Below are 12,458 nucleotides of genomic sequence, written 5' to 3'. Positions count from 1 at the left end.
TTATTTGTAACAATACACTTTATACATTATCTGAAATTTTAAAGTCCGCATGATTAAAGATTAAGAGGGTTTCTTACAAAATTGATGTATTTTTTATTGCTATTTCCAATTTCAAGAGGCTAAAAAGACACATTTAACACTAATTTGTATATAACAGTAAAACTGCATCCTGGTATATGTTAAATTAGCTCATTGCATTCTTCAATCTTTTACATCTTTATAAATAAAATGATCTTTGTGAAGTCAAAAATTGTGTTCTTTCTCATTGTTCATGAAAATCTATTTACTCCAAAGTTCATGTTTTAGGGAAGTCAAACATATTGTAGGGTTTAAGGTGAATGATTTAATTATCATATAGATTTCTGGCTCTGCTTTCTTTCCCAGGGAAGATTTGGACCCATATTTCTTGGAGATGTTTCATCGCATTGGGAGAGGCATGACGGCAGTTCAAAAGGAGGAAAGAGATTCATAGGCTGCATCCGAGAATTTCAGGTCAACTCAAAGGATGTTGACCCGGTGAGCAAAGCCATAAGGGGAAGAAACATCAAGAACTGTGATCCACCTGTCTGCCAACACCTCCCCTGCCGTAATGGAGGAACGTGTGTCAGGTACTGCGCCAAATTTCAAGTCTTAAAAATTTTAATTGGTGCTGGCACTCAAATGCAAGAGTTTTTTTTTTTTTTTTTGCGTGTTTCCTTTTGGCAGCTCAGCTGTTTCTTAGTTAGTAGTTCCTCAGTTATCAAGCTTATCTACTTTACACCAGGGAAAATTGGGACTGATTGTTACACTGTATGCTTTTAGATTAAATGTTTATCGTCAAAATAATATCTCAGTTAACACTGAGGATACATAAAAACATTTGAAAAAATATGCTACTTAAATAAAAAGCATACAAAGTTTTATAAAAATATTTAGTGCTTAGAGCATAAACCAACATGATTTGATTGTTCATTATGTCTGGTAACCAGTGTTGTAAATTACTATTAAAGAGTAATTGATTACTTTAGTTACTGGATGAAATTGTAATTAAATCCCTTTACTCATTCCTCAATTAAAATGTAATTTATCACGTGTTACTTTGCTTTACCTTTTTTCCACTTATATATAAATTATCTAAGGAATTAAGCTAACAGGAATAAGATACCCTTTTAAAATCCACAGAATAAAAACTCCACAAGAGCAATCAGGTTTTTTTTTAGCACCACCTGATTTATTTCACTACATGACCCCAAGAAAAGGTAAATTGTATAGTAGCCTACATAGACAGTGGGCTCATTCACCTCCAGGATATAACTTACACTAGTACAGTAATTGTAATTTAATCACTGAAATTTGAACTGTAATTCGTTATGTTACTTTGTTGACAAAACAACTTAAATTTCAGTAATCCGTTACTTTATAATTAATTACCACCAACACTGCTGGTGACATAAAGTTTATGTATGTTTAGGTTTCATATCCTACTATTGAAATAATTAATTTACAACGTTTTCTATATTTAATAAGCAAACGGGAAAATATAGAAAAATAGTCCCTCAGTAATAACATAAAACTAAATCACAATATCTTGGATTTATTTTCTGTTGAAATGTTTTCCTTTATGCATCACTATCACTCTTTTATAAAATTATTTTCAGCAATCATCATCATCAACTTGAAGAGGCAACAAAAAAATTAGCTCAGTGTAACAGCGCTTGGCTTTAGCTTGTAATAAAAAAAAATCTGCAGGCTTTTTTTAATAAAAAAAAAGAATAAATTAAATCGTGAACATATTTTCTAACGTGAAAATTCTTAGTATTTTTCTTAATTTGGATGAAGTGATCTCCAGTGTTTTCAAAAGGGTAACAACTTATGTAACAACCCACCCCAATCTCCTCTACATAGTTTGGACCTGCTCATTATTCTTCCCACATACAGCCTTATGCCAGCTAATTTCATAGAAAAATCAGCAGCTACTTATAACACCTTTCTAACTTAACGTTTAGCTTTAACTGCTACTTAAATTGTCCTTTTAGTGATAGGGACAATTTAAGGAAGGCAATATTCTCAGCGAGGTCAAAGTTTAGGATTTCCTGTTCCTTCTAAAACTCTTGTATGGTTCTAGTAATATGCTGTGGCTCATTATCATGCTGGAATATTTGCGGCTTCTGCAGGCTGCAGATCATTTTGTTGGACTCAGGTATATCAACAGGTGTCTGCAGTGACATCTCTAAATGTCACCCAGCGGTGTCAAACTGTTGGTCTGTTTGCTCAGTTGAAGGCGCTGAGAATTCCAGCATTCCTTTTATTCTATGGAAATGTGAAAGCCCCTGCTTCTGATGCATATTTCATGTAGATATACTGAAAACTCCACTTTTTATTAGATTTTCTCAATATTTATCACTTCTTTCTTATGCCATTTTCTTCCTGCACAGATCAAGGGTTCCCTGTTGTTTTCTGCACTTGTACACATTGAATTCCTAATCTAAAACAAGCAGCTTATCAGTCCTACCTGAAGTAGTTTTTTATTGAAAAGATTAAGAAAAAGCACACCTTTATAGAGGTTTCAGTCACAGTATAGAATTACATCTCTGTAAGAACAGAAAGTTCATTTCTGCTCAATACTGTTTCAACAGTTTGGCCTTTAGTATTGTGTGACACTATAAAAGAATATTTAAGACATTTAGCCAACTTTCATGTAAATCAAAAATGTAAAATAGCTACTATCATCAATCCTTTTACTTTCATTGCTTCTATTGTCAGAACAAATGCTCCACTTTAGTTCCCCTGTGTGGTTTGACGTTGTGTTGCATCTATTTGCTCACTATTTTACCTTTATAGCCCCTGGTTTTACTGTGTTGGATCAATTTTACTTTACAGCCGTCGTGCATCATCAGTGAAGCGAGCTGTAAAATGTTTAATGTTCATTACCTGTCCAACACTACACAAACTTAATAGCAACTATATAGCAAAATAACAATAAAATACATTGTTGCTATTAATAATAACTTTCAGGTGTCTACTAAATATTTACATTTGACACAAACTATTGTGTCTGGGGAATAATGGCCAAGCATTTAGGATATAATCCCCCATAAAACAAACACAATTTAATCCTAGTAACATCAGAAACGGTCATTTGGGAACTATTACTTATAGCTTGAATTAAATTTAAAAACAGCTTTAATCTTACATTTAGGTAAATCTAATGTCCAGTACTTACACTTTTACTGTCTGTCCATCCGTCCGTCCTTTCTTTCTTTCTTTCGCTGAGCCACACACTCACACTTATTAGCAATTTAGATATTTCAAATAACCTATGAAGAATGTTTTTGGCCCATGGAAGGAAGCCAGAGGACATCCACGCATGCATGGGGAGAACACCCAAATTCCACCCAGAACCAGGGCCTTTTCACCAAGAGATGAGCGCTAACCCCTACACCACCGTGCAATCCATGTGTTTATTTGTTATTTTGTTCACACATCACTATTAATCACAAAATTCTACATTCCAAAAAGTAGCAAATTTTTTTATTAAATCTACCTGCGGGTTAAAAGGTCTCAGAAACTTGCATCAAAACAGTAATACAACACATACAGTATACGTATGTAACTCCATGTGTAAACTTCATTGACAAAGATTACGAAATCATTAATTCAAATACTCCCAAAAAAACTATGCAAATTGAACAACTTTACTTTAAATAGTCACTTTCACCAAAATGATCCAGTTTTTACACACCACCACAAGGCATGATGGGACAGAACGCAATTAGCCATGGAAAAGTCACGTGCTAGAGATCTAAATGTGATGTGGTATGGTCTTTGGATGCATAAAGCAGATCTATATAAACAGTCATGATATAGAAATGTGTGATATAGAAGCCTTTTCCAGAGAGTAAGAATATTGGAAATTCTGATATAAAATTGAATTTTTAATGGATATCTTTCTCAGTGTCAGAAAAGTTGAAATTAGTTTTTTGTTACTAAATGTGTCCAGTAAATCCAAACTTTTGTCTGTCAAGCTGGGCCAAAAATGTGAAACTGTGATCTTTATGCCGCCTAACCTCCAGTTGCATAGCTCATCCGGCTGCTGTCATTTCACACTTACCAGCAGTTTTTCCCATCTTTTTAAGTATGCATTAACTTCACATGACGCTCTTTCACCTTTGGTAATCTGGGAAATAGCCACTCTAAATGTCTTCTTCATTGTGTTATGACACTATAAATTAACAGTTGCATTTATTAAACAGGAAATGAGAAAGGGCACTGTGAATATTGGAATATGAATAGCTTTACGAATACCAATTAAGAGTCAGTGGTCAGTTGGCTTGTCATGTGCGGCAGAGTGAGCCATGCAATTATCTGCGTGATGAATATGCATTATTACAGTTTCCTTTTGAACCTCATGTCATGCAGGGTTCACAGAGAGTTCACAGAGCTCTGCTCATTGTATTAGTTGCACCGCCGCAACATAATAAGGTGAATGAAGATTTTTATCATGGGTTCAGTTGGGGTGCTTTCAGCTCTGCACCCTTTCATGTCGTTTTGTGTTCATTTAGGGACACACAAACATCAATTTCAAAACTGAGTGGGAAATGGTTTGTTGGTGCTTGGTGATACATCTACATTAGGTATGTAATTTAGAATGGAAGGTCAGTCAATCAGTACAAGATGATGGTGACGGCTTTATTCTCTCGTGCTCTGTGATGTTGATATCTGTCATTTAAATACCTAAACAGTAGGTCACATGAACACCTGATTGCCTGTAAATTCATCCTGATTATTACATATATACATTTTTGTACAAAAGTATCAAGTGCCTTTGTCTAAAAATATAGGACACTATAAATAGAGAAAAGCTTATTTAATCAGAGACATATACCTCTTGTACAATTAGACAGGTGCAACATACTTTCTGGATTAGATGATTAAAAACTGACACGACTGCTCCACTGTCGTCTTGTAATCCACATGAAGCTCTCCTGATCAGTGTGGTGCAGCGTGAAATGACTTACACCTGGCTCCTTTGCTACCTGGCTGTGAGCCTCTTCCTAGGGTGTTAATGCTAATGGCATCCCCTTGTTTCTCAGTTTGAAGCTACGCCAAAGGTTTTTTTTTTTGTTTTTTTTTACTTTTTTTATAGAAACAGGTGGAAGAACATACTTGATGTCTGTGGAGAAACATGTCAACGCAAACTTGAGACTATTTCTTTTAATTCTCCTAAAAATAAAGTTTGGTTCTTAACAACACTACTTTTTCCAAATTAGTCCAAAAAAAGGAATCCATTTTCTAAAAAATAGTTGAATTTAAAGGTGACTGGGAGAGTCTGCTGGTCCAGATTGAGTTCTGAACCTTGCGTTTGATTTGTGTTCTGACTGCCATCAATTGGACTTTGTGTTTCAAACCAAAGCTTGTAAACCAAACCATGTGACTAAAGATCTCTTCAGTCATTGGCCAAGAATAATGTGGGAATAAAGAATCATGGAAGTCATGCGCTTTGCAATCTTTGTTGGAATAGTTCAATAATTCAAACTTTATATTTCACTGAACAGTTTTCAACGTCTGTAATTAAGGTCAAGTACAGCACTTTCTTCCTTGGTATGGTGAAGGCATGGTGTAAGGCGGTTACTGAAAAGACGTCAGCTGTGAAGGTACGCTGATAAGGGTTTACGATAAGTGTGAACCGGAGCTCAGTCCGAACAGAAACAGATTAAGACAACCTCAAAAGATGGATCCAAGAGCGGTTCCTGGTTCTGGACCAGGGTCCACTTGGGTGTATTCAGATTATTGGGGGAAAAAAAACACTTGTTCATTTTAAGCTAACCAAATGTGTCAAGCCTGAATGCACCCTTATTTTTGGAAAGTTTACACAAACTGTATGGTGTATTTGGGACAGGATTTTTCTTAACATCAATAAAACAGACATTTTTAAATAAGATGGCAAAGCCCAGAGTTTTAACAAAAGGGTTTTATAGGTTCCAATCAATCAACAATTTTTGCAAGAGCTTGTCACCGCCACTGTTAGCAACACTACCCTTTCTGGAACTGAAAGCAGTTCCTTCCTACATGAGGCTTAGCCCCTCCATCAGGTCAAATACATAAACATTTCCACACTTCCTTTCTAAATTTCTACCTTTGACTTCCAAATACAATTCATAAAACTCCTAAATATAAACCCAAATAAAAATGTGTTAAACAGGGGTTTTCCTTTTAAAATACAAAAATAAGATTTATTTGGAAGCATCAAAATCAAACAAACTGGAAAAAAAAAAGAAAAAAATAAATTTTGACATATGAAGCCATTCCCTGTTTGAAGGTGTGAACGGATATATATGATGATGTGTACAATGTCCCATTTTAAAAGTTTGTGGTGGGAAGAGCTTTAGTACAATTTTATGTGCACCTTTAGATTATAGAATAATATTAAATGTTATGGTGTGGTGAAATGTGAGACTTATTAGTGTGGGTGTGAGGTGGATATGTCCGGTGTGAACTATTAAGACATTGTTCATGGACTAAGAGAGACGAGAGAAAAAAAAAAAAAAAAACTCCTGCAACCTAAGACACTGCTTTGTCACGTCATTAATAGAACTTTTTTTTTCTTATTTCATCACATGTAGACTTTATTTGTTTTTTGGGGAGATATGTGTTGCATTTTCTCTCTGCCTTTTGATCTAACTTGTTCCAATACCAGAAAAGAAATGCATCAAAAACATCACATGACGGCTGGTGAATTTGAACAAACTAACTCAAAGTCGGCAGTTTGCGGAAGATGAAACAAAAAAAATTACAACTGATGAAAGACACTGAAATGTAGAAGAACTGGAGCCACAGTTCTGTGTGTGTCCATCCTTCTTTCTCTTTGTTGTAGTCCATATATACATTTTGAAACTTGTTTTAATTACGGTTTAATAGTTTATCCCCAGAGGATGTTTGCATGTTAATTAAATGAAACAGACACATGCATAAATAATAAATGTCTGCATATGTCTCTGATCACGATGCAAGCTAATTTCATAATATTTATTCAAATATCTATTATGTTTGTTCACTGTTCAAACTACACATCTCAGGTTTACGATTGGAGCCAGAAATCTTTTTTTTTTTTTTCTTAAACCTTTCGGCAGAACAGATAGCGATAACAAACAAGTAATGTCGCTCTCAATGCAATGGCAATGATCTTCACATCAGAGATAAGCTGGCTTTGCCATAGAGTTAAGATAAAATACATTATAATGCAAAAAAAATACAATTTATTCTGTTGTTTGTTTCTGTAGGATTATTTAACAGGCTGGTGAGCCAAGCAGTGAGGCTGTGTAGGCTGTCAGTTTTTTCTGTCTTCATCTCCTTCCTTTTTCTCTTTCATTGAAGCCTTTGGCAGCTCTTGCAACTGTGTAGTAAAAAAAAAAAAAGGTTTGAAATTTGGCACGCTGACTGGAAAAAAAGAAAAACCCTTTAATAATTTATTTGTTCTTCCTTCCTATCTCTGCTACAAATGCAATAGTCCCACCAATAGGACAGATTTGGAAGTGTAATTATGCACATAATCTTTAGACCACACAAAAGACGTCCAATTATTGTGTTAATATATATGTAGCTGTAAATGATAGTAAACATCAAAATGAAGGAAGATCACCTTTGAACATCTTTTTTTTTTAAGCAGTAATTTTTTTTTCCCTACTGGATTGTGGCTATCTGAATGCAGCAGCTGCAATCAAGACTCATCAGTGCAGCCAATGTTTTCCAGTCTTTTGTTGTCACACTGTGGTGAGCCAGTGTCATTTGCAGCCTTCGGTTTCCTGTTCTAAGCTGACAGGGATGACACCTGCTGTGTTCTTTTGTTGCCGTGGCCCATCTGCTTTCAGTTTCTGCCTGTTATGTATTCGTTTGCAAATCTTTGTCATAACAAGTAGTCATTTCAGTCACTGTTGCTTTCCTGGCTCACCAACCAAGTCTAAAATCTCATCCAAGATTTTAAATCAATCTGGTGTTGAAACTTGGTGACGTAAACTTATGCACAGAGTACCTGAACGTTTTTTAAGAAAAGCATATAATTGTGCAAGGAAATGCAAAGCCTTCAATGAAAGGACCCACTTCTGCTGCTAAAAGAACATAGACTAATAGTCATAAGGAATGAAGTGTTCTTTACGAGGGCGTATGTCGTCATTTAGTGCACGAATGTGTGCGAAAACATTTCCGGTACGTTCACAGAGGCTCACAGATCTGCTAAAACGTTTCAGTCACAGAGAAGCAGGCAAGAGGCTGACATTTTCTGCTCTCTGATTGGTCACTTTCTTATATAATCTATTAGTTTACACTTAGTTCCATATAAAAAAGTCAAATTTATGGAAAGAAGTGTAGAGTTATTATTACTATTACAACAGAGATATAAAAGTCTTCACAGTGAGAAGCATCATAGCTGGAGTCTGTACAGTGTCCATTAGATGAGTCAGACTGGCATTCTGCTGCAGGAACACCATCAAGCATCCTGCAACTCTCCCTATGATACCAGGTCAGCACAACAGTGGCAGAAATGAAGGACTTTCTTTATTCATTTAAAAACACAAAACTTTGTGTAGATTACATCGAAAACTCCTTGATGTACAGGTACATCTAAAAACTATAAAATATTGTGAGAAAAAAAATATAGAAACTCTGAGTCACACCTTAATCAGTTAATTGGGTTTCCTGACCCTCTAGAGGTTCTGGATCTGGATCAGTATCTATGCAATCTTGAGGAAGACTGCTGACTTGACACATATTCACAAGACAGTCATTAGCACCCTTCACAAGGAGGCAAGCAACAAAAGAATTTGCAAAAAAAGCTAGTTGTTCTCAGAGTGCTGTTTCCAAGCATATTAACAGAACTTAAGTGGAAGAAGAAAGTATGAAAAAAATGCACCAGTAAGAGCAACAACTTCAGCTCTGAGAGAACCGTCAAGCCAAATCCAATTTGGGAAAGCATCAAGAGCCTCCACACACAGAGGAATACAAGACATGTGCTCGACTAGACTGCAAAGAATTGGACTCGTGCTCAATGGTCCAAAGTCTTCTTTTCAGATGAAAGTAAATATTGCCTTTCATTTGGAAATCAAGGTCCCAGAGTCTGCAGGAAAAGTGGAGAGGCACAGAGTTCCCGCTGCTTGAAGTCCAGTGTGAGGTTTCCACAGGCAGTGATGATGCTGGGTGTCATATCATCTGCTAGTAGTGGTCCTCTGTGTTTTTGAAGTCTACTGTCAGTGCAGCCATCTGCCAGGAAAGTCTAGATATAATTCTAGAGCTGCTATCTTCTGAAAAACTGTAAGGAGATGCTAGTTTTATTTTTCAGTATAGCTTGACACCAGCCCACACTGCCAACAGCTCCAAAAGCTGGTTCAATGACCATGGTGTTACAGAGCTTGATTGGACAGCTAATTCACTCACTGACAGAAAATCTACAGCTGTGGTCAAAAGAAGGAGGAGAGACACCAGACTCAGCCATGAAGAAGACCTGAAGACAGTTACCAAACCATGCCTGAAATCCATCAGGCTCCGTCTGAATACCTTCACTACTACCTAAACCCAAATTGACTATATTGTGCAGTTCTATCCAATGCACAAGATTTTAATGCAATTCAGACACAAGCTCAGAATAGTTTTTATTTTTATTTTAAATAGTTACTATGACATCACCAATTTGCTGAAATAAAAACATAATAAATATGAACATTTTAGGAAGACTATTAATGGATGAACTTTGATCATAAAAACTTGATGATGATTTATTCTTGATTGAATTGTTGATTCATTCGACAAAATGGCGAACGCCCTTTATGGTGCACTAAGTAGTGGGTAATGAGGTAATTTGGACACAACAGTGACTAAAATAGGCCAACTAATGAAATACTGTGAGGACAATTTGGAACAATTTGGACTGTATTGGATTATAGCAAATATAAATTACGTATTTAGAATTAATTAGATCAAAAACAAAAGGCTTGATTTGATGTTGATCTGTCGAGGGTGTAACCCACCTTCACATGGGATAGGCTCCAGTGACCTCGTCACCCAGAAAGGAATTGAAATTGTTTGATTGATGGATGGATGTGTAGCACCTTAATTGTGTATTGTTTCAAGGAAAACAAAAATCAAATTGAACTTAAGCTAAAGCAACAGAAAAAGTACATTGAAAACTCACAAAATGACTTGTTGAATAATAAAATATGCAATAATAATAATGACTATCAGGATTAAATTTAGCTTTTCACAAGTTGTCTTTTAATAGACGTGATATATTTATTTTTTATTTTTGTTTTTAGTATCTTTACCCAAAAAAATAACAACAAAAAAAGGTCCAGCAACAGCCCACCCTCCAGCCATAGGAAACAATCACATCAGTATAAGCTGAGATCAGACAAAGCATTTGCATGGAGAGTTCTCTGCCGTCTTATCACTTCAAAATGGTTAAAAAGTGTCCTTATTTCCAACTCTCTCTGCAAAATGTTCCATGCAGAGGGGACAGCTCATTTGAAAGCTTTTGTCCTAGATCCGTGTGCATCTTCACACGTCAGTAGTGAAAAATTCTGAGTGGATGCTGTTCTTAACTGACTTTTTGACTCATTTAAAACAGAAAATATGGTAGAAGCAAATCTAACAGGTTTTTATGTGAACCACTAATGCTTCAGCCATTGATTTATAATTACAGCAAATTATAATTATAGATTTAACATTAGAAAATTGTTTTTTTTTTAAAAAAAAAAAAAGAGGAGAAATACAGTATTTTAAAAACTTTAGTTATACAGTCTTCTTTTTATCAAGAACAGTGAGGGACAATGTTCTTTTTTCACCTATGTTTTCTCCTAAACCCAAAGAAGCTGCTTGTACTTTTCTTTTAGCATCTTGTTTTTAGCTGATAAAATATTTCAACTGACAAAATCTTCACAATTAGGCATGAAGGGCGTTACTTGTAGGCGCCGGGAACAGCTGTGCACTCGCTGATAACTGGTACCTGCTGGTTTCTGCTCATTACTTGTTGAGCTGAAGTGCATCTTCAATTGACAGTTTTGCCCTCAGTAATACAATTTACAAGCTCAGATAAAATTTAGACATGTTTCCCCGAAATGTGTAATTTAAAATCTGATTTTGAATTTAGTTTGAAGCCAAAATTTATGCTTCGAATCTGCCACTTGTTGGATGTTGGATTTAATTTTGTTTTTTGATTCTGATTTTAACTTGAGACACAGCAACATTTCTTATGCAGATGTTTAAATCCTGCTGTGGGATTACTTTTCAATTGATTTCATATTTGACTAACTCTACAATTTCAATTTTATAACAACAATTTCTTAACAGTTCAGGTGCATAAACTTCATTTTTTTGTGGAAAGATATATTTAAAGAGTTTGCTTCTTATTGCTCTTATAGCGGCAATAAGTCATAATTATGTATTTAACAGATAAATTGTAAAAATCTCAAAAGAATGAATTTTTTTCTTCTAAAATAAACATTGTATTACATTTACAAAAATATCTGCCAAATTACCTGCTTGGAGTCCTAAGCAAAGTGTATAGCCATATAATGTGTAATAACAGGGTCAGAGAAACCCGAACAAATACACTATTTTTGATGAGCAGTTGTTCTGTTGACACACAAAGTGTGTCTTAATTGAGTCACTTTTAATAATGATTTATCGTGACAAAGCAAGATTAAATTTGATTTTTTTCGTTTTGAATAACTCTTAAAATTGGTTAGCAAATTTATAAAGTGAACCACTTTTCATTTAAAAAATATTGTTGAAAAGAAAAGAAAAATAAAAAAAAGTTTAATAATCAGTAATTAAACTCACCATTAAATCTTAACTCATTTTTGCTGCTTTTAATACCTAAATTACTTTTCTCTGTTTATTTTTTTGCAACTGTAAGAATAAATCTTGTTGGATTATTTAGGTTCTGAACTTTTTTTTTATCAAGTTCCCATTAATATTTGCAGGGAGTCAATGTTGTTGGGGTGTTTTAAAGTTAGTCTTTCATTCTGCAAAGAATAAATGCTGCTTGTTATCCTCTTTTGTCCTTCAGGAGTGCATGAAATCTCACACAGCACACTGCTGCCACAGAGCAAACAATGATTCAACAACAGAAGTTAAGCAGGAAGAAGACGTGCTAACCAAATGTTCTGTAGGCACAAAAATGTTCCGACCATCTGAGACGACCACTTTTGGCCGTCTCAGATGGCTTGCTTTAAAACATAATCTGAAAATTGCCAACAGGCGGAGATTTCTTTTTTTATCACTTTGAGTCTTTTCAGCATATAGTGGAGGAATTTACAAAGAGGCACTCTTTGGAATTTTGAGTTGCTTCATTTTATCTAATATGATGACAAACTATTATCCTTGTTGTTTTAGTGTTGCTGCAATCATTTATTTAAATCATTGTTGTTATTTAGTTTGTATGACTAAGAATAAAATAGTTGGAGTTTTTATTATTTAAACCTGGTGGTGAA

At 35.0% G+C, this 12,458-nt stretch overlaps 1 protein-coding gene across 1 annotated transcript in view; it reads left to right on the top strand.

Moving 5' to 3' along the window:
* Positions 1–12,458, top strand: part of eys (eyes shut homolog) — a 91,501-nt gene that overhangs the window by 57,714 nt on the left and 21,329 nt on the right. The window contains exon 14 of the mRNA XM_036215525.1: positions 385–608. Coding sequence (XP_036071418.1) covers positions 385–608 — 224 coding nt within the window. The remainder of the gene's footprint in view (positions 1–384; positions 609–12,458) is intronic.

Source organism: Oryzias melastigma, linkage group LG15, assembly GCF_002922805.2.
Source record: "Oryzias melastigma strain HK-1 linkage group LG15, ASM292280v2, whole genome shotgun sequence".
Taxonomy (NCBI): domain Eukaryota; kingdom Metazoa; phylum Chordata; class Actinopteri; order Beloniformes; family Adrianichthyidae; genus Oryzias; species Oryzias melastigma.
This window is presented reverse-complemented; position numbering and strand designations above follow the sequence as displayed.